The following is a 20031-nucleotide window of genomic DNA, read 5'->3' as shown; positions in this document are numbered from 1 at the left end:
AAGTACTCATGAAGCAAACTAATTGAAACATAATTAAAAAGAGACCAAAATCTTAAATAAATCACAGATACTTTCTCCATGGATTAAACACATGAAGCAGGCAACGCTTCTTACAGAACTTTTCCAAATAGTCTTGTATTGCCATTTTAACATGGACATTGAAAAGTCCAACTTTTTCCAAAGGAAAAGTATTATTTCAGTTCTGCTTGTAAGCAAGAGGAGAGTCCATCTCTGCTCCAGTTGGTGCTGGCCCCTGGCCACTGTGGAGGTCTCTGCAGTCCCTTGCCAGTCTCAGGCAGTGCCAGTGGGAGCTTTGGCCTGGTACTGGCTCACACAAGTCACTGCACAATTTCAGCATGCAATGTTAAAGGCCTCCCACCCTTAGTTTTCATCTGGTTGTCATCTGCTTCAAATAATTTGAAATGGCAGAGTTCCTTGAGATGGACTGGGGATAAGAGAACTCCCCCAGCCCTGGGAGCAGGCTCGCCATGGTGGCACAGAGTCGGCTCCCGACGGCACTCTTCGGGGGGGAAGCATGGCCCACAGGAGGAGCAGTGGTTTAAGGATGCTGGGAGTGACTGATGGCCGGGTATGAAGGCTGGGAAATCCTTCCCTGCAGATACAGTCCTGGGATGGTACTGTCAGGATCCTCCTCTCCTCACAGGGGCTTCTTGGACTGTGCAGCCCCACCTTCCCACTGCCATTCCAAGCACAGTCCTGCCTAGGTCTGCCTGCCCACTGCTTTGGCATTGTAAGGACTGGTATTTAGTATTTTCTAGAATAAACATAAAACATACATAATATTTAGTAAGAAATGTAAAATTTTAGCTAATTAATATGCTAACTGATTATTGGTTTTACTTAATATATTAACTCATAAGTGTAGTAATTTCAGCATTTATCTTTATTTGCTGCATTTCCCAATATTTTCATTGCCTATACACATTGCCTGAACACTCAAGTAAGTAACAAAGGCTATTTCAAACAGGGCAAGTTTTTGTAAACCAGCTAGTACCAAAGCCCATCAGTAGCTTCCTCAACCTGCTGCTTTTCGGGGATGCTGAGCCATGACAGCACCCATTAACTTCAGGCCTAAATGTGGTGCTACTGTCCAAAATGTTGTATGTATCTCTCAAATGTTTTAGAGAAAAACCTTTCCATAAATGACATGGTGATGCTGCCTTATGAGCTGCTTACTCCAGAGCTGGCACTGAGTCCCTGGACACCAGATCTGCTGCTGCTGCAGCCCTGTCCCTGCAGAACAGTTGTGTGAAGACTACCTGGTGCACCATGCAGGAGCTGAAGAGTGACATGGTCATAACATCACCTCACTCCAGTGTAAGTGAATTTCTTAACAATGTCCCTTCTGAGGCTTGCATGAGTATACTCAAAAAGGCAGAAATGATTGTAGCATGTGTTCAAAATGGCACTGTCATCTAGAATGCCCTATATCTCCAGGTGTTCTGTTATTTTGTGGTCCTTATGAACTTAGGCTAAACAATTCTCTTCCTCTCCAATTAATCCAACATGAACTGTCTCAGGCCAGTGTTGAACAATATTGTGGCTTTCCTTTCCTCTTCAGATTGTCCTTGCTCAGCACCACAGCTCCTCTGTACAGCTGCATGTGCTGCACCCCTTCCCAGCACACAGCAAGGGGTGCTCCTGGCAGAAGCTAAAGCACAGAGTAAAATCAGAGTGGTGTCCACCAGGCACAACAGGGACAGTGGAGACCAGATGAAGGCAGCTAAAGGCCTACCAAGACAACAGTACTTAATGATTGACTCTAAAAATGAGGAGGTACTTGCAGGCAGGGGGGAAAAGGCTTAGAGATAGAACCTGAGCCTGTGTGTGCTCAGGATCCTCAAACCATTAGAAGCAAGTCAGTCTATGACGTCACTGTACAGAGGTCTTAGGAACAGAGCCCATTTTCAGAATACCTGTCAGGGAAAAAAAAGTGACAAGCTTTAGAGGAGGCTATTAATTCCCAAATGTGTTTGAGAAATTGAAAAATGAGCAGGTAGACCAAATAATCTCTTCACTTTGTCAAAGCAACCTCTTATCTTCCTGTGATGCCTTGGGATTGCTTCACAGCACAGAAAACATCCTTAAAAAACTTCAAATGCAAGTCACCCTGTGACTGAGAGGACGATCATACTTGCACTTTGCACCAGCAAGCTTATCAATAGAGCAATGTTCAGGCAATGGGGTGGATTTGGGGATTAGAGGTGTAGAAGTACCACTATTTTAACATTTCTATTGCACAGAATGGATGTCAACAATGCATGTTCAGCTTTTCATTCTGAGCTCATTCAGAGCATCCAGTAACTCAAAAATAAAATCTTCCACTGTGAAAAACATACACTTGTCAATGCTGAATTAGAAGCTGGCAATAGCAACATTAGCAGATGTTTGGTTTTGGGTTTTTAAAATTCCATTCTATCTTCTATCTGATTAATTTGCTACCTGAAAAAATGTCAACATGAAATTTCCTGGACTGGAAAAACTCCATCCATTGCAATACTAAATGGTAGCAATGACATATCTTCTTCGGTGGAATAACATTCTCTTGATGAAAATCAATATGTCATTCAATCATTGGTTATTTAACAAACATAGGCATATAACTCAATGGCTGCAGTGAAATAATTTGAATTTATATTAATACAGACATTAGAATTGGAATCTAAATTTTCTGTTAGTAATTTGTTTGGGCTTTTCTATCCTGATTTGTCTTCATTATACGAAGTAAATTACAACCAGAAATCCACACATCAATAGCATTGCATAAAAATTACAAAAGCCAATATACTGCATCTAAATTGGTAGTGGCACTGGAACAACCAAATAACATTAAAATACACATTCACATTTAATTCTTCATTTTTAGAGGAGTAGGAAAGCAAAGAAGGAGGATCTTTTGTGAAACATGCTACTGATATCAGACACAGGCCTAAAGTCAAAGGCAGACTTTAGGAATGAGGAAAGCATGAGGGTCTCAGTAAGGGTGAAGAGACCATTCCCATCTACATCATATTTATCCCTTCAGCAAGCACATGGATTGCTTCCTTCTCCCCTTTCTCCCATTCTCCCCTTCTTCCATCATCTCATATCTGCCCAGCTAGGGTGTCTCCAGTCAACACAATCTAACTTTGCCCTGGGTGAAATTCTGTGTCATCAGTTAAGCCCCAGTGGGGTTTTCAAAGACACAGATTTTGGATCACCGCTGCCAAAGATCCACTGGTTTTTCTCTTTTCCTGGAAGCACACAGGGCTTCTCTAAGCCATGCAGATCCAAGGAAGGACATTTCTCTGCATCAGTTAAAGGTGCTCTTGGCTAGCCAATGCAACTTCTCCAACAGTCTTTTACAACACTGATAATGTAGGGAGACCTTCACATCTGGCTTCTGGCTGACCTCAACATCACATGCTGTCCTAGAGGGTTGCCCCTTGTTTTGGGTAAAAAATGTATTGTTTTTTTCACTTGGGATTTATTAACTATTAGAAGATGGTAACAGTTAAGGATATTCTGCAGGAAATTTTTTTTCTCGCCTTAGCATAAGAGGCCAGCATGACATTTTGTGAGATGACTTACATTGCTTTTTCACATTTATTGAAACATCACCTTGCTCCATCAAATAAGGTAGTGTTTACTTATTCCCATTTAAAAATTCCATGCTGTAGGATATCCTGTGAGTGCTCTAAATGCCATTGACAAAAATTTAAAAGCACAATTAAAAAAATACATCCAAAAAATACCACCAGCAGCAGAACTTTTCATACCAGTTCAAAATTTTAGCTAGATTAATTCCTCTCTCTTAGGCATGCTTTGATCTTTCCCTGCATTAGTCCACCAAACTTCTGAGCATGTTTTGCTTTCTCCCTGTCTTATAATAATTTAGAATTCTTCAAGGAAAAAGAGGTCTTTGCTCTGTTAGCAGAATATGAGCCTGTTTAGGCACTCGGTCACAATGAAAAGGGATGCTATCAAGGCCCCAGGCACGTCTTGCATCACTGGTTAAATTCATCTTTTGGTTTTGCAGCCTCCAAACTTCCTCCAGCTCTTCAGACAATGATAATAATTTTGACACATGATTTCAAGAACTTGTTTTATACCTTAACCAAAAGAGATCTCCAAGTTAAATGTGATCTTTTATCTACTTATATCTGTTTTCTAAACTAGCATTGGAATTGTTTATCATATCAAGGTAGGCTCTCTGGGTGGGATTCAGTTGCCAGATGGATGTCTAGTGCCATTTTAGATGCTTTAGGGTTTTACACCTAGCAATTGTTCTGGACTTTGGGTTTTGCTGTCATGACTGCTATTTGATAGCTAAACCAACACCAGAAGTCTGTATTTAGATACCTGAATGATTCATTCTGTCCTTTCTTCTAACATCATCTTCAGAGATGTTTGAACATCACAAAGTGAAGCTATCTTAACCCTGTATCTCTGTATGGCTGTTCTATTTCTTCATTGTTCAGTATTGATCCATTTTATTTTCAGCATGCCTCTGCAAAGGGTAAAAACCTGGTTAGAGTTCTCAGTGGAACTCTAACTGGAGAATGGTTACAATTTCCCTCCCTTATAAAATATATTCTTCTTAACAATATTAAAGTACCAGAAACCCCTTCATTAAATAAATGATTTATTATTAAACATCATAAAATCTATATAAAATAACTTTTTATCTAAGAGACTTGAAAGAATCATAGTTTAACATCTACCTAAATATATGATGAGTATTTCTGTAAGTTTCTACAGATATTTATTTTCTGAAACCTCAATTATTCCATCAAATTACATCTCCTGCTTTAGAGAAGCATCATCTAAAATGAAGAAATCAAAGATAGTGGCTTAATTTTATATTGCAGTTTTTTCCAGGTTGCAATTTTAGAAATAAATTCCCACAATTTATAAAGACTGAGAACAACAGCAACGTTATCAAACAATATTCAGATAACCTCATGGCCTCAAGATCAGCTTTATTTAACAGCTTATTTCCACAATAGCAGATGAATTTATTCTTAAATGAAGAATGGATAGACATTACACAGAGTAAAGTGGCAGAACAATGTAACTACTTGCATACCTTTACTTTCTAGTTGTGAAGAATTATTTGCAAAGTTAAATTCAACATCTGAAAGTAAGGCTATTTTCTCCAGTAATTGGTGTCAGAATGGACCCTGCAGACAGAAGTTAAATCAAGCTGCTGTTTTGCTGCAGCTGAAGACACAAACAGCACGTCTTGGAATGAGCAGGCATTTGGCATTACCTCCAGACTCAAAGAAAATGGAGTGTTTGCATTTCCAGAAATGCATAAATCATCCTTGCAACACCTGCACGAAAGTGAATGCACATTTAAATGTACACCAATATTTATGATGTAACACCATCTATACCAAACTACTTTCACAATTCATACTTTCCAAGAATAATTTTAAACATTTTCTTACATATTCTTGTAATTCAATATAATCTGCAAGATGCATGCATGTTTTCAATATACCTAGATTAAATCACCATTTGTCCATACATATAGAAAATTTCAGATCAAGTTTCAGTATGGCCTGGGTAGTAAGTAAGTTTTATATGGTGCTCACACATCAATATATATTCATAATTCAAAGTGGTAATTTTATGTTTTTGTTATGGGAAAAAAAATAAAAAACAAGTTGTAAGCAGAAAAAAAAATATTGTTAAGCAGAAATGCAATTTAGTATAAGAATATACATTTATTTTAAAATGTAATTTCTAGGCTCATATCCAAAAGGCACTATAAACACATAAGTAGAGTGAGACTATACATATGCTGGCAACTATACATATGTTTTAACACCTTGTCTAATTGGCAACCTCTATTATTTAATGCTCATCTTCAAAATGGCATCTCTGCACCTACAAAATCCATTCACTCATTTTTGTTGCAATAGCAAATAATGCAAATTTGTAGTCACATGTGACTTTGTGAGAGTATTGATCACCTCCTTAATTAGCTGCATCTATGCTCTGCAGAATAAGGATCAAATATGAATAAATATATATAGAGAGAGAGCAAAGTAGTCAGGTGATTTCCCTTTCACCCACTCACCCATCTTTTAGAGGGAGATGTGGATGATGAGGTGATGATGAACACAAACCCTACACTTGCCCTGAGGAATTTACAAACTCAACAGTGGAACAGGCAGTGAGTGAGTAGGACACAAGTCATGGGTCGATAGAATATATTCATTACTGCAAAACAGCGAAACTGCTATTTCTTATGCATAATTCTAGATTCTAGAGGAACTGCCACATACCCATTTCACTGAATCATAGAATCACAGGATGAATCACAGAATGTTAAAGGGTTGGAAAGGACCTTGAAGATCATCTAGCCCCAACACCCCCTGCCATAGACAGGGACACCTCCTGCTAGACAAGGCTGTTCAAGGCCTTTTCCAACCTGACTTTGAACAGTGACAGGACTGGGGCACCTACATCTCTGGGCAACCTGTTCCCAGAGGGGTGTCTGACCACCCTCAAAGTAAAACATTTCTTCCAATATCGAACTTAAAATTCCCCTCTTTCAATTTGTACCCAATATTCCTTGTCCTGTCACTACAGTTCCAAACAAAGAACTGCTTCTACAGCAGCCCTGTAAGGGCCCTCTCCAGATACTGGAAAATGCTGTGAGGTCCCGACACCAGATACTATGAGGTCCCCACACAGCCTTTTTTTTTCCAGGCTGAACAGACCCTACCTTCTCAGCCTGTCTTCATAGGGGAGGTGCTCCAGTGCTCTAATCAGCTTTGTGGTCCTCCTCTGGACTTGCTCCAAGAGTTCCATGTCCATCTTATGCTGGGGACACCAGAACTGTACACAGTACTCCAGGTGGGGTTTCACAAGAAGATTTGGTCTCTTTCTCAAAGTAATGCTTCATATATTGGCTCAAAATAGATTAAATTCAGCAAAACATCACTCATGTAGTGGTGGTTCATAGAGGTGGAAACATTCCCTTTTCTCTGTTGTAATGTCATGTTCAACATATGAGGGAAGCACGGAAGAAGCAGAGATGAGAGCAACAGGGAAAACTGGTGAGCCATGAGAAAGAGAGGACAAGCTCAGAGAGAAGCTGAAGCCACCTCACTCCAGATCAGGCATGGGTTTGGGGATCCTTACTGACAAGGAGGCAGGCAGCATTTTTAAAATGAGATTTTTACCATAATCCCCTGAAAATTAATTATAACTACCCACTTATGGTGGGATTGATCTAAACACATCTGTCTACAGTGAGAATACCAATGTGTGACAGAGCAACGTGAGCAGCAATCACAGTCAGTTAGGTGCACTATTCACCCAATTCTAAAGTAAGTGCCTACACTTGGTCAGAAGAATCTCATCTCTAATTCTGTTTACTGTGTTGGTCTTCCCAGTTACAACCATCAAGACAGCTAGTTCAAAGTAGAAGTCTGTGTCCCAGCTCCACATTTAGTCAGATGACTGCCAAACCTGACTCCACTGGATCCAGATCATTTTTGAGACTGAGTAGTAGAGCAAGTCAGGGAAAAATCTGCAGTTAAAAATACAGCCAGAAAATGTCAGCAGGAAACAGAAGACACTCTTAGTTGTCTGCACAGAATAAAGATGCCCAAGTAGGTAGGAACTTTCGGAGGCCACGGAACATCTTGCACTAATCCATAGACTACATTTCATGGGTTTTAACATGCTAAATAAACACAACGTCATTTTCAAACGTGAATCATATTAGAAATAAATTTAGATTTTTCTCCTGAACACTCATTGCCTTGGTGCTTAAAGTACATTTCCTAAATTTAGACTTTGCCATAGATGCTTGTGCTTATTAAGTGATTTAAAGAATAGTATTAGTGCAGAGTAAAGAATTATCTTCATGATAACCTAAATATCAGAGTCATAATTTTTTCTCCTTCTGCTCCAATTTCTGGTCAGTTTGGGGAGTGATTCACTTTAAGTTGAGATGTTGCCTCATGCTGAAATCTTACCATCCTTTACTCACATTGAATCAGTTAACTTCTGCTCCCATGGGAGACATATGTTCCCTCTGCCTTTGGGTTCACACTTGCAGTTTTACTGGCTGCTTGTTTCTTCTCTAACATAAAAAAAAACATCATTTCAGTTTAACTGTGAGTTGCAATATTATTCCAAGATCTCAAAATCATTAAAACATTAATAAAATTGTTACAGAAAATGATGAGGAAGGAGAAGGACAAGACAGATTTGTAGCAAGGCACAAAACTGCTGAATTTTAATCCGGGATATAAAAACACCCTCTTAGATTGGAACTCATTAAACAAGTCTCACCAGACAAGAAGAATATGTGGATATATATGGATATAGAAGGTTATATCTGTTCTGAGACAAACTGAATAAAATCTTTCATGGTCAAGGTACCCTTTGATTTCTCCTATCATCCAAAAATAATGATTTTAATGCTACTGGTTTAAAAGTATCACCAGAAAATCAAATGAAGAAGCAGATCAGTTGTTTAAAAGTGACAATATTTCTCAAAGATTGAAAAGCAATGCAATTTAAATAGTCTTCATACACTTTGTATCTCAAAACTTCAGAAGACAGGCAGAAAACTCAGTCTCTAGTTTTACCATGTTTTATTACTGTCTGATGTTCAGGTAGCAAAAAGGGTGATTGCAATGTAAATGGATAGATAACTAAACTCCTATTATGTGCCCCAAAACAGAGTGATGCTCCTCTCCTTCTTTCCTCCTCTAATGTTATCATTATTATTTTATTATGTGGAAAGAATCCCTCATTCAGAATACACAGAATTATATCTTTATCTACTTGTCATTATCCTTTCTTGTTATCTTTTCTTAAAGGAAATAGAAATTTTCTAAATTAATAAAATTAATAAATTAATAAAACTAATGATGGATGTTTAAAATATTTTTTTCTTAATCTGATTTCATTTTTATATACCCATGTTAGAAGCTCTTTATTAATCTTTTGGAAATATAACCATGGGTATTTTTTTCCCTGTAGGATTATGTCTTTGAACATGAAGAAACTGTTAGTCCCTCTGTTAATTTTTCATTTTCCACATTAATTAAAAACTTGTCCAGATGGCACTGCACAAATATCTTCCATGCAGATTTCTGGCTTTGAAATGCAGCTACCCACCTCAAAAAACATCATTTCCATCTGCTTGGGAAAATAGCTCTCCGTGGTTCATTTTATGTATAATATTGTGCAGGGGAGAGTGTGTGACTTGGAGTAAAAGGAGTGGAAATTCATTTCCAAATCTCCCACTCTCCATGAGAAACTCCACGTAGCTATTTGTGAGTACCTATGTGTGTATACATGCCTGGATGCCTCAGAAGTAAGATTAACCAAAGAACTCCTATTACCTCAATATAATGTATACATATAATTCTCAGCCAGGTGGTTAATAAGAAGAGAAACCAGTAGCATCAATGTATTTGACATCTCTTGAAGCAAATTATTAAACCAAGCTTAATCCCCACCCAAGAAGTGCCAGAAAACCACAAGCCCTCATTAGGCCTGACCTACCCACTCCTGAGGACTCTGAGAAAATTACAAACAAATAAATCTTTATTCAAGGAAAGACAAAACAGTAATACATTTAGCATGCAGTAAGAACAAATCCTCCTTCCTTGCTCATCCACCACCAGATGCCCGTTGTCCAGGATAAGCTATCTATCTGCAGGGATCTCTTTGCCCCCACAAGATGCCTGCTCAGGCACTGCCCTGATCAAACCTAGGAACTACCCCAGGGGTGCCTGGATCACTACAGTCCTTTTCTCGGGTCCTCCACACCAACACTCCTGTTCTGATTCCATTCCAGGAGGTTTCACACCAAGGCATTTCTCACCAGACACTCAGCTATGTGTCCCTGGCTCACACTGAAATAAATTCTATTGCAATGGAGAGAGCATTCAGAGCTCTGTAATGGAGACCTGTTTACCCAGGATCCAGGTCTTTGTTAAAAGTTTAAGTAAAAAATTATCTTCCTCTTTTCAAGAGCCAACCTTCCTGCAAAGCCCAACCTGTCTGTGCTGGCTCCCCAGACACTGCCAGAGGAAGATTTGGTAATTAGCCAATGTGAACTAAGGTCTCTATAGTTTTGCTTTCTGCTTTTCACCGACTGTGGGATAGAGACATCTTTGTTTTCCTGAATGGATAGATAGATGTGTGCATGTATTTATTACAAAAAATATTGATTTCCCATAAATAATGTATTAAGAGCTCTTCAACTGCTCAAGTAAGTGACTGCCTTTTTATCATACTGTGCCTGCAGTTCTGCCTGCATGTCGCAGATTTTACTATCATTGCAGTTCTGTTGCATGCATAACATAGTAACCAGATAAAAATGACTCTGATGTGTCAAGAACAGAAAAGTGTAAAACACTTTCTTTAGCAGCATGTGACTCTCTAAGACTTCTGTTTGTGAAGGAGCCAACACAGTGTGCTGTCACCATTTGAATATATGGCTTCAAAACCCACTGCAATTAAAAGCTTTCAGAGAGCTGGTTTAATATAGAGCATGACATCATATTTCCTTCCATGCCTTCTAACTAAAATAAAACCAAAACCATCAGGTCAGGTTTTATTTTTCACTATTGATTCCAGATACTTCTCTTAAGTTCAGCCTTAAGAAGAATGTTCCTCCTTCTTCCAAGGCAATCAAAGGAGGACAGCAAGTAGAACCTCCTTAGGAATATGGACAGTGCCTACGTGACAAGAAAAAGAATGTTAAAAGCCTTAACCATATCTAATGAATTAAATGTTTATTGCTCTGTGGGTGTTTGGTCTGCAATGCCTGCCACTAACATCAATAGAGGTCTTGTTTAAAAACCTCTAGTTGCATTCTCAAAATTCAGGGGACAGGCTGGACTTTAAAGGTTTGACTGTTAAAAAGATCAAATATTTTTCCTTCCAGTTTCAGTCTGATCATACTCCCTTGGAAAGTAAACAGGATCAAATCACTGGGTGTCAGAGAGGAAAATGCACAGATAAATGGTCTAGCTCATTCACATGGCCCTGTAGAAGGATTGCTTCTTGCAGACTATTTTGTAGCACTTCGTTCACTGTTTTTCAGTACTGTAGAAGAAATGTTGCCTTTGGAAGAGTCTGGCAGACCTGTCAGGGCCTGTATTACTGTGATTAGTCTTACTTTTCCCATTTGGTTTATCTACTCCAGGTTTTAGCATGCTGTATTCCACCAGGGTCTTTTACAACTCCTTGCAAACACTGTTCTAGAAGGAACCTCAACATTATTAGATGAGGAAGGACAGTAAGAAATCCTGGCCTGTTTAAAGCTGATTGCAAAAATGCTATAGTGATTGTGCTGGGGCCAGGACTAGACACATGGGCAAGGCTTTCCTCCACACATAAATTCAGCATGATAGTCAGCTTAAGGGACTGTGAAAGAGAGTAAGAGAAGGAGGACTTGAACTTTCTCAAATATGGGATGCTATGGCTGCTAATTTAGATACAAATATTACCACAAGCAATCTGCATGGACCCTAGCTCTGCTTCAAAACTCCACTGATACACCTTCCTGGCATATCTCTGATGCTATGATTTATGAGCTTAAAATAGTTCTATGTCTCTCTTCCCTCATACCAGTAGTTCTCTCCTTAGGTATGAAGAAAAGAACTGAGTTCCCTCCTAAGTCACTGCTTGCCCTTTGGCTAAAACAGGTGGAATGAGGAACAAGGCTCAAGGCCCAATTCTTTATCTTAACTTTGGTGCCTTGATTTTGGTTCTGTGTTGCCTGGATTGTAACAAATTACAGAAGTTTCCTGTGTTTCAGCTTCTTTGCCTTTAAAATGGGAATACTGATTTCAGCTTTTTAATGTACTTTATAGTATGTGGACATAAAGTACTACCAAGAGAAGAAGGTTTTACTATTTTTTATGTTTAGTCTTTTTAATACAGGTAAATTCCACAAATTATCAGCATTACCTCTCTAATATGAACGTATCTTTGATGTTTCTGTTGAAGAAACTCTTTAATGCATGCTGATAATATAGAATCTCTGTGTACTATTTCTGATAATTTCTATAAAACCTCATTCTGTCACCAGCAATATATATATTACTGAAGACTGTGTGTCCTTGCCTTGTCAGAAACTGCAGCCTTCACTTTCTTCTTTCACCCATAGTTTTATGAGTACTGAAAGAGCTAAGAGTAATTTTTGTTTCTAGATTCAGTATAACTGCCCCCCACAACTTTATGAGTCAAGCTATTATTTCCTCATATTATGCTGCAGTCCCCTTTTATTTCTGCACTGTTCTCTATCCTTTAAATCCCTTGCTTAAAATCTCCTTGGTGATTTCTTTATTTCTCTCCTAAGCGGCCTCACCTGGGCTTCCCTCCAGGGTAGTCTATTATCTCACTTTCCCTTTAAATACCTTCATTCTGTAATTAGTATTTTTAGGTCTTTTTGTACAGAATAACAGGGGGACTACATCTCCCAGATCTGTGTGATTACTGGAGGTGATTCTGTCTTTCCATCCAAGTGTGCAGGAAAGTTAAGAGAATAACCATCCAGGAAAGCACCTGAAAAAGGCAATGACAGGAGTCAATCATGTGCATGACACCTGGCACTCAGCAGCCACAGAGGGTTCAGGGCTGTGGTCTTCAGTCTGTGGGCTGACCCAGGGAGAAACATGTCCTTTGTGTCTCAGGTATGACCACGGTGGGAAATAAATGGTAACTTTGGTTCTCACAACACGGTGACAGCACAGTGCTGGTACTCCCCCATCAGTGGGCAGAAAGCTGCGGTGACATGTGGCAATCCCAAGCCCACAGCAAGGAGGAGCTGTCTGGGCTCTGTCAAGGCTCCTTTAGATCACACAGCTCAGTGCTCAGCATTGAGGGGCCACACAGGGAGGCAGAAGGTGTCTCCTCCACCCCAGTGTCCAAAGCTTAGGCACTCACAGTGGTCTCCAGGTACCTGGCACTCAGCAGCCAGTCTGCCCTGGGCACAGCAGGGCCAGCTCGGCCATGTCCCACTGTGCACCCTGAGCCCAGACTGCTGAGGCAGAGCTGTGAGAGTCAGCAGGACACTAGAACAATCAAGCACAGTCAAGGATAGGCCTGTTGACCCAGGGGTGCTCAGGTGCTTGGGGATTCAGAAGGGAAAACGGCAGAGTACGAGCTCCTGAAGGGGGAAAGCAGGAAGGGTGGTCAGGATCAACAGTAAAACCTGTGGTAGTGGGGCTGACCAGGTCACCAGCTGGAGTCACTGGTGTGGGCATAGCAGGTGGGAAACAGCAGCCCAGGGACATCCAGACGTGGCCCTTTCCCTCCTGGCGAGTGCAGGCCGGTAAAGGCTCCACATGTGCTCTGCCAGGGAGGAGACCTCAGCCTGACAGCTCATTAATTCCTACCTGTCCTTCACTAGCTCCTGAGTGGGGCTACAACTACTGTGTCTTCCAAATGGTCAACAGGCCCTTTGCTCTCCAGATGATCTTTCACTCTAAGACTTTTTTTGTTCATCCTCAGGAGCTCTACATACTCAAACCATGATTTCATGTGTTCAGACATGAGAAGCACAGGGATTACATCAAGGATGTAATCTACTTGTGTCAATTCTGGAACATCATATTACACAGCTATGGTTTCTTGTATCTCTGTAAAATTATTTACTTACTGTGTCTTTTATTAATGCACAAAGGATGTACATTAGTGAATCAACCAAAGCAGAATTAAATTGCTTTCATGTCTACTTTTGCTTTATTAATCTGTGACATTTATTGATCTGTGACAGTAATGTGTTTTAAACACACAGAAATGGTGAATTTTTATTTTCAAAGTGAGTTGTCCAAATATTTGCTTGCTAGCCTCAGAATACTTATATTCTCTAAGTCAAAAAATAATTGTATCACTTTTTTCTTCTGCCATTTATATATAAACTTAGCTTTGCATCTTCATTCCCATCTATTACCTTTGTTATTTTTCACAGACCAGTACACAGATCCATGTATTTCTCTAATAGGTTTTAAATTTTTCTTCAGCCCCATGTTATTGGCTCCCTAGCCAATTTACTTTACTCAACAGTATGATCTATTCAAGTGGAAATGGGAAGTTTATGTAATATTCTCTCCAGACTTCTCTGAATGTATTATTCTCTGAGCCACACTGGCTGGAGTGCCCCTTTATTTTAGAAGTTTTGCAGTCTTGCAATACTTGCACAAGGACCACTGGAAACCTAAGGTCCTGTGACTATGTGAGGCAACAAATTGAAGAGTCTATGAAAACAAGATCATTGAAGAACTCTGTATACATGTTATCAGATAGGGAAAAGAAGAATAAAAATGTTTGGGGGAATGCTTCACTGAGGATCCCATATAACATTGGAAAATTCTGTGAATTGTGATGGCAAGTAGAATATCTCAAAACCTATCCTCTACCAGACCATGATGGGATTCACCATTCAGAAAACTTGTTCCAGTTTTGCCTGATTCCTCTGATGCCTTCAGATCTGGTCAGGCCCTCAGTGAGGCTTCAAACAGAAAGTGTGAAACAACTTTTAGTTCCTCACAAGCCTCCTTCCAGTTTTACAGTGACCATAGGTTACTGAGAATGGGAAAAAAAAAACATATAAATCTAGTTCACATACTCATTTATAGTGGGCCAACTTGAAGAGAGCTTACAAGATGCTCCAGAGCATGGTTTAAATTTAATTGCATGTATCTCAACTGAGACACCTTTATCAGCTGTCTGTCAGATTCCATATTATCACTGTGTTGCTACCATAGCCCCGCTCAGTGTCTGAAAAGGCTGTATTATGTGGTCAGCTGCAGCAGAGAGAACAAGGCTCATCCACCCTGACAGTCTACTCAAATCTTTTATTCCTGTCCCATTTTGTGTCCATCACTCTGTTTTTTAGCTCTACAGAACCACTTTTTTTCCTGTGACAAATATTCTTACTCCCGTCCTTACTTGATTAATCTTTTCACCAGCTGTACTTGTGTTTGCAGAGTACGCGTTGCTATGCATTCATTTCACCACCTCCACACCTCAGAGCATTGGCAACAATCACATTTGTTACAAGAAAATGCTGTTAACTCGTCGCATCCAAAGTTAAGAAAATGAAATGCCAGTAATAGGAATTGTGACTAGACAGTGATTTCACTCTAAGAGTGAGTGAACTGTACTAGGCAAAGGAGACACAGCACCACATGGGAAGGCACATAAGAATAGACAACACTTGGTTTGACAGAGTTGTGGTTCCCTCTGTTTGCTCCATAGTTGGTGGGACTGCAATTATCAGCAAAAAATTAATACACTTGCCCAGCACACGCTGGCACAAAATGGGGAGGAGAGTGGGTGGCAGAGCAGCAAGATGTTTGTGTGGTTAAATAACAAGTAACTAAGGCTCTAGTAAGTGCTCAAGAGTACATGCTGTAGCTCTTGGGTTTTGAAGGAATCACAACATGACCATTTGTTGTGTGCAGACAATTTCCTGCCTTTGTATCAGCTGTCAGAAAGACAATACCCACCCAAGGACTTGGTAGGCTGTTATTTTCCTGGCCGGGGCCCAGGAAAGGTGTTCACATTCTTCCAGGCTGCATTGCCAGGGTTGAGCACCACATTTTTTCCTGTCAGTCATTTAATTAAGATTCATCTATCAGATGGGGCAGGTACAGCTTGCAGTGTCAGTGCCTAACATCTGAATGTTCCTCAACTGCTAATTCCCAAATGGAAAAGTACAATAGACTTAAAGAGAGTTTGTTTCTGTCTTTACTTTTACTTGAAACTATTTGAACAATTTACAGATAGGCTTTTTTGTTTCTTTGATTAGGTTTTATTTGCTCCTTTATAATTATCTCAAAGAGGGCACTGTTATTAAAAAGCTCCAAGGACAGCCTGCACCATTTTCCCAACTCCATAATTTTCTCCTTACAATTTTTCTTCAAAGGGTGAATAATACACTATTCAATGCATTGAAACTGCACTTCGCTAATGGAAACACTGCCTGGAGCTGCTTTGAAATGATATCCAAAGCACCCCAGAGCACTGAGCAATCTGTGTGATGGGCACTGTGAGTATCCTACTGTCGCCACATCCTGGCAAGTAATTTTTACATTCATGGGAGTTATTCCCACTAAGATTTGAACCTTCTGTGCTAGGTGTTTTGGGTCTCAGCAGGATATGTCTTCAAAACTGATTTGATTGCCTAATGTATTGCTTCAGAACTGGCAAAGAGTCCTTACAGAGAATCACCTTGTTCTCTGATGTTAGGCCAACTCCTTCAGACAGTCTGTGTTTGTCTCTTCTGGTTTCCCCAGCTCACTGTTCATTTTGAGCCTCTGCTTTCCTGCCCAACAGCCATGCAAGCAGGTGCTGTTCACATCTAATTCCTGTGTGCACCCTCATTTCAGCTCCATGGCAAAGGTCCCTCTGCCCATGCTTGCTTTTTTTCTCCCCAGAGCCCAGTCTTTCCACAACAGCACAGTATTCAGCTCTGATAAACCTTCAGTTCAGACTACTCCATACTTTTTTTTCATATTCTAGTTTATCACTAACACTGGCAAAGTAAAAGCACTGGCAGGAAAACTCAGTGAAGGTTCATACTGAAAATGAAATGGTCATTCATTTATTATGTATTTTTTGGCAACAGTCTTTTTTTTTAATAGTAATTTATGCCGGCCAGAGGAAGCGCATGGACAATCTGCCAACACGGGTGAGCTCCTGAGATTTTCCAGTAAGTCTTGCATAGAGAGTATGTCCCTTGACGTCTCAGCTCCAGCAGTTCTGGGATGATTTGAGAATCTGATTTTATCTTTCCCTGGAGTAAGTCGTGAGCTCCCAAGACTATGGAAAACAACTCCGGGTGATGACTGAGCTGGACGCACGCATAAGGCTGCACGGACGCTCCTGTCGGCCCCGTGCCAGGACCCGGCACTCGCAGGGGACTGTCCGGTGACTGCAGCCCCGGCAGCACGATCCGCAGGCAGCGCCCGAGCCCGGGGGCCCGCGGGGCAGGCGCGGCTCCGGGCGCTGCCGCAGCAGCGCCGCCGCCCCTGGACTACAGCTCCCGGCGTGCCGAGCGGAGCCCGCCCGCCCCGGCACTGCCCGGCTGGGCTGGGCTGGGCCGGGCCGGGCCGGGCCGGGCTGGGCCGCCCCGGGTCGCTGGGAGCAGCGCGGGCGGGGGCGCGGCTGGAGGCGGAGGCGGCCGGGAGGAAGGTGAGTGTGTCCGTGTGTCCGTGTGTGCGTGCGGGGCCGGCGCCGTGCCGGGCAGGTGAGAGCCCCGCGGGCAGGAGGAGGAGCAGCGGGAGGAGGAGCAGCAGCAGGAGGAGGCGGCGTGCTCCTGCCTGCCGGGGATGCGTGTGTGCCTGTGCGTGTCTGCGCGCCGCTCACCTCGGTATCGCTCGGGTCACTCGGTGGCGGGTGGATCCAGCTGCTCCCGGCGCCGGCGGGAATTGCTTTTCCCAGCGCGGCCGGTTCTCGCTGAGGTCCCGAGAAGAGCGTGAGTGTGCAGCGGCTGTGAGCGATCACGTATGTGCTATAGACGCACATGTGTTTCCTTCGCATGCAACACATTTGTCGGGCTGCAGGCTTCGCCCCGTGACACCGGGCGGCCTCGAGGGGGATGGGGCCCAGGCGAAAGGGGTAATAACGAATTAATTGCACATGAGAAGTAATATGCGTCTTTGAGTCATCAGTCTTTGAGGCATAATTTCATTCCAAAAGCTCTTAGATGAATGGTAGATCTTGTGTAGGAAAGCACTGCTTTTCCCATAGGATTATCAGATTTCCACTGGAGAATACAGATCCTGGATTATTGAGCTACATGGGATTTGCGTGTTTCTTTCTAATTAGTCTGTGAATATGAGTGTAAAATTCTTTATTTGGAAGGGGGGGATGGGAGTTATATGCTTCTAAAAGAACAGACATATCTTTTCTCTGACATTTTAGACAGTTTTTCTGGTTATCCCGTGCTCTGTGCATACTTACTGCCTTAATTGGATAGTGGTGTCAAAGGTTGATTAGATTCCCCAATAGATTTTGGATCTGCAAGAGGATTGCAGTTTTAAATGCGTGGTTAAAACAATCGTGTTTGTCGTCTCCCCTCAAACAGTTGAGAGGAGGGCTGATGTATTACGTTGGCGTTATCTTCCCTTTGGTTTATTAATGTATCATTATGAGGTTGTCGGGTTCGGTTTTGTTGTTGTTGTTTTTTCCCCCTCTGCTATTTCATTTGCAGACTGAAAAGAAATGAATGTCAGAGAGGATTTGTTTAATCATTTAACAGCTGACACAAGCCATGTCCCTAACAAAACGCTGGTGAAAAAGTGGTGAAGAAGATTTCTGGGATACAGCAGCACCAGTACTGTGAAGCCGCTTCTGCAGGTCAGGAGCAGCATTTGCTGGAGGATGCCGTAGCCCAGGAGGTGAGGCTCGTGGGGACGAGGTCTATGGCTTGCATGGAGCTTCTCTACCTGGCCGAGGAGAGCAGACAGGTGCCCCTGGGCACCGCTACTGGCTGGAGCCTGACCCCCCATCCCTACGAGCAGCAGCAGTGTGAGGGGGGTGAGGTGGACCCCAGAGCAGCCGCTGCCGTTGCAGCCCTGCACTGTGAACGGCACTGCAAGCCCTTGCAGAGGGACCCTGTGGCTGAGTCCCCCCTGGTACCCCAGCTCTCCTCCTTGGGCACCTTGCCCCAGGAGCACTCTGCAGCCTCCAGCACCTCCCAGCCCTGCCACCCAGCAGAGCGCTTGCCCAGGGAAGAGGATGGAGGGAAGAAAAAAGCCTGCTGTTGTGCCCAGGAACTCGAGACATCGTTCACCTATGTGGATGAAAATGTAAATCTGGAGCATGCAAGAAGTCCCCCCACTCCTACAGGTAGCCAGGATGCCCCCCTGCAGCAGCATTCCTGCAGGGAGCTGCCACCTGAATGGGTGCACGATTCTCCTTCCCTGGTCTCCGAGGAGGACGATGCTGCCTCGGAGGCAGCAGCTGGGAAATCCGTTGACTATGGATTCATTAGTGCCATTTTGTTCCTGGTTAGTGGCATTTTACTGGTGATAATTTCCTATGTGGTACCCAGAGATGTGACTGTGGATCCCAACACCGTGGCTGCCCGGGAGATGGAGAGGCTGGAGAATGAGAGTGCAAGGATTGGTGCTCACTTGGACCGCTGTGTTATCGCTGGGCTGTGTCTCTTAACCCTGGGGGGCGTGGTGCTCTCCAGCCTGCTGATGATGTCCATGTGGAAAGGGGAGCTGTACCGGAGGAGCAGGTTTGCATCCTCCAAGGAGTCTGCCAAGCTGTATGGATCTTTCAATTTTAGAATGAAGTCTGGAGCAAATGATAATATGCTTGAGCTGTCGTTAGTTGAGGAAGATGTGCTTGCCATAGATAATTAGTGTGGTCATGATTTTTAAGGCAGCATTTCTACAGGAAAATATGTTTCATTAAAGAAAGCAGATGCAGCTAAAGATAGCTATAGCTGCTGATGCAGTTTATTTGTCTGACAAGAATGGTGTTATCTTAAGCTCTATAATCAAATGTTTGCAATATATGAGTACTTGTTGTAAAGGGGAACTGTGCCAGATGAAATGCAAATTATATAAAATAATGAAAACCACTGAATAAAAAGAGACTTGTGATAAGTAGGTTCCTCAGATACTCATTTATCCTAATAGAAAACATTCCATTGGTGTCTTGCCTACATAATTTTCTTATTACTCCCATATAGAACAAGAAAGACCTTGACAGTTTGGAAGCTGTTAATTTTTGAAGCCTGCAGGATTATTAACAGTCTAGTTGACAGAATATTAAGAAGCAGGACCAATAATCAAATATCAGGGCTAATATTTCATTAAGAGATGCTTTTTTATTCTTTAATTTTAAGCAGATCCCTTCTCTTCAATTAAGTGACAGCTATGGGAAGAAAGAACACCACTTGGTCATGGCTGGCCACAAACCTCTCATATTTTCAAACAATTGTACAATTAGTGATGATTATTTAAAATATAAAATAAGAGGCACAAGGCAGGAAACCACATGGCTCATGGTGCT

The 20031-nt window shown here is 41.9% G+C and overlaps 1 protein-coding gene and 1 long non-coding RNA gene across 6 annotated transcripts; one reads left to right on the top strand and one right to left on the bottom strand.

Moving 5' to 3' along the window:
• Window positions 1-974: 974 nt before the first annotated feature.
• Window positions 975-1829, bottom strand: LOC128791386 (uncharacterized). Its single transcript, XR_008432041.1, has 2 exons — window positions 1757-1829; window positions 975-1672 (listed from the first exon to the last, which is right to left on the bottom strand). It is a non-coding gene; the product is annotated as an uncharacterized LOC128791386 (long non-coding RNA).
• A 15279-nt stretch (window positions 1830-17108) lies between these two features.
• On the top strand, window positions 17109-19622 carry TMEM74 (transmembrane protein 74). Of its 5 annotated transcripts, none has more exons than XM_053948979.1 (2): window positions 17109-17193; window positions 18263-19622. In XM_053948979.1, the coding sequence occupies exon 2, from the start codon at window positions 18426-18428 to the stop codon at window positions 19374-19376; it is 951 nt and encodes a 316-aa protein (XP_053804954.1). In that variant the 5' UTR covers window positions 17109-17193; window positions 18263-18425; the 3' UTR covers window positions 19377-19622. The 5 variants fall into 5 exon arrangements, with proteins under 5 accessions (XP_053804954.1, XP_053804946.1, XP_053804963.1 ...); XM_053948971.1 differs by having other exon boundaries at window positions 17131-17193; window positions 18215-19622; XM_053948988.1 differs by lacking the exon at window positions 17109-17193 and adding an exon at window positions 17217-17476.
• The last annotated feature ends 409 nt before the right edge of the window (window positions 19623-20031 follow it).

Source organism: Vidua chalybeata, chromosome 1 (genome assembly GCF_026979565.1).
Source record: "Vidua chalybeata isolate OUT-0048 chromosome 1, bVidCha1 merged haplotype, whole genome shotgun sequence".
NCBI lineage: Eukaryota > Metazoa > Chordata > Aves > Passeriformes > Viduidae > Vidua > Vidua chalybeata.
The sequence above is the reverse complement of the archived record's forward strand: the minus strand, read 5'-3'. Positions and strand labels throughout refer to the sequence as shown.

Bases quoted from the DNA above. Each gene is read 5' to 3' on its own strand.
- TMEM74 (XM_053948979.1), top strand. From the start codon at position 18,426: ATGGCTTGCATGGAGCTTCTCTACCTGGCCGAGGAGAGCAGACAGGTG.